The sequence below is a fragment of the Babylonia areolata genome, chromosome 8, assembly GCF_041734735.1.
Source record: "Babylonia areolata isolate BAREFJ2019XMU chromosome 8, ASM4173473v1, whole genome shotgun sequence".
NCBI lineage: Eukaryota > Metazoa > Mollusca > Gastropoda > Neogastropoda > Buccinidae > Babylonia > Babylonia areolata.
In genome coordinates this window covers 31,367,999-31,370,161 of record NC_134883.1, presented here as the reverse complement: position 1 = coordinate 31,370,161, position 2,163 = coordinate 31,367,999, and the positions used below count along the sequence as shown (strand labels likewise).

The 2,163-nt window shown below is 43.3% G+C and overlaps 1 protein-coding gene across 1 annotated transcript in view; it reads right to left on the bottom strand.

Annotated features, from left to right (window-relative positions):
• The window catches only part of LOC143285271 (uncharacterized), a 17,134-nt gene extending 17,031 nt beyond the window's left edge, over window positions 1-103 (bottom strand). The window contains exon 1 of the mRNA XM_076592529.1: window positions 1-103. This exon is cut by the window's left edge and continues 101 nt beyond it. Coding sequence (XP_076448644.1) covers window positions 1-103 — 103 coding nt within the window.
• Between the last annotated feature and the right edge of the window lie 2,060 nt (window positions 104-2,163).

Sequence of the window (2,163 nt, the reverse complement as noted above, 5' to 3'; positions counted from 1 at the left end):
GCCCATCCTGGAAACACAGCGCTCTTACCGACCTGGCCAGGCACGGGTCCTCAAAGCCATAGGCGGCGGGCGGCGTGGCCACACTGACCCACTCGAAAACCATCCGCACGGACGTGGGCTCACACACCAGCCTGGCCCGCAGCCTCTGAGAGCAACGGGGAGGGACGGAGGAGAGCCAGGCACAGGGGAGGAGGGGAGCCGTCACCGGGAACTTCAGCGGGATCGGGGCACAGCGGTGTGAAGGGGAGTCGGTGCTGACAGAACGGGGAGGAGTTCTGGCAGCAACATTACAGTGAGGTTCTGTGACCACGCGGACATGGGTCGACATTCTGGCATGGAGGAAATATTCTGAGATTCCTAAGGAAAGCCCTGCACGACAAAAACAATATGTTCTCTTAGAAAGGCTTTCCTAGCAGAGTGAAAAGATGCCGAAAAAGAATCTGCTCGTAAGGTGTAATTATTGTACGAAGTGAATGCTGTTAAATAATGAGGGCATTCCAATGTCACACTGTTACAAGATTTGTGGATAACTAATTTGAGTGAATGGAATCGGAAGGGCAATAGTTTCATTGTATGTATGAATGGCTGTATGGATGTTTTGTATGTATTCAATACATGTACGCATGTGACATTACGTTTTCTGTGTGTTGGCATGTGTACACTTCTGAATACATTCGCACTTTGTGCTATGTCACTGCCAATCGTCAGATATAAAAAATAAAGAAACTCTTGTACAAACACAATACCAATTCAGAGAAAAGTGCAGTCTCGGTTTTTGTAGCAGTCTGAAGTGAACGCTTCCACTTTCATTGTGGATCCAAAATACTATCATATGTATATGTGTGTCACTAATTTGATCTGCACGTGTAGAAGTGATCATGGGGACCAGAGCAGCTGCCGAACTGAAACTCTAGAAACTGTCCAAAAGAACGTTTCCCAAGACTTGTTCATTAGCTCGTCAAATGACAGGCACGTTTATTGTGACAGATGACGTTGATAACCATTGACCTGATGTTTGAAAGTGAAGATAATAAGCAAAATATGCATGCGGTCTGTGTGGAAAATGCTAGAAATATATATTTTCTTCATTGGACTATTAGAGGCTTGATTTCTTTATTGAATGATTCAGAATTTATTCGATACATTTCTTCCTTTGACTTCGTATATTTAGTTGAAATGTTTGTTGATGAGTTTGATGTGTTAAAAGATCACAGAGTTTATGTCAAACCAGTAGTTAAACTTTCTTCTCGTGGAAGACCATCATGGACCGTATTCAAGAGACCATCATGGTTTCGGGTATATGTGTATCTGTGGGTAATCTGCCTGAGGCAAGGCAAACTGCCCATGAGTTAGCAATATCTGGTATCAGGAACACAAGAGCCTACCTGCAGTTCTACAAACCCGAAGGCAATTTACCCTTACTATCTGCCACGGTTGACTTCCAACGAAGCAGAAGTAAATATTGTGAATCCTTTTGCTGCGTTGATTTTGTCAAGGGAGAACAGGTGTTTTGTGGAGAGACCGTGTCTTGAATACAGCCTCCGATATTCAGATTTCATCCTTTGTTCGTTTGGCAGTCAAAATTGACGTATTGAGACTGGCAGACGTCATTATATTTTTCATCTGAATTACGTATGTAGCTGTGAAGTGAGTTCACTTCCAGACGATAAATTTTGGAATGTCGGAAGTTTGCAGATCATCGAAATTTGTTCATTCCCGAGAAATATTTGATTCCGAACTCCGTTATTCATTTTGTTTTCAATTAGCTGAAAAGCAGGGAGGACAATGTGTCAAAATGCAAAAGTGGCCCCTAGATTTGACAAGTTGCCGACTCTAATCAATGCTTTGCCACTGATGTTTTTTTCTTCTTCTTTAATTGTCACACTGTGGTGTGGTGCGAAGTAGAAGAGCATGTGCAAAAGGGAATCCCCAGGATTTTTATTTCCATACAATTGGTTAAGCTTAGTTGCCTGAGGGCACTTGGTGTGTCTTGAATAAGAAGATAACCGAACCTTCAGTGCAAACTGTACCCGCGGGTCCCTGCCACGTCGAGGGTAACTTGACTTCAGGCAAAATGATTTTTGTCTTGAATACGGCCCCAGGGGGAATGAATAAGATGTCTCACCAAAAATGAACTGATCCCGTATGTTTGTTATATCACTT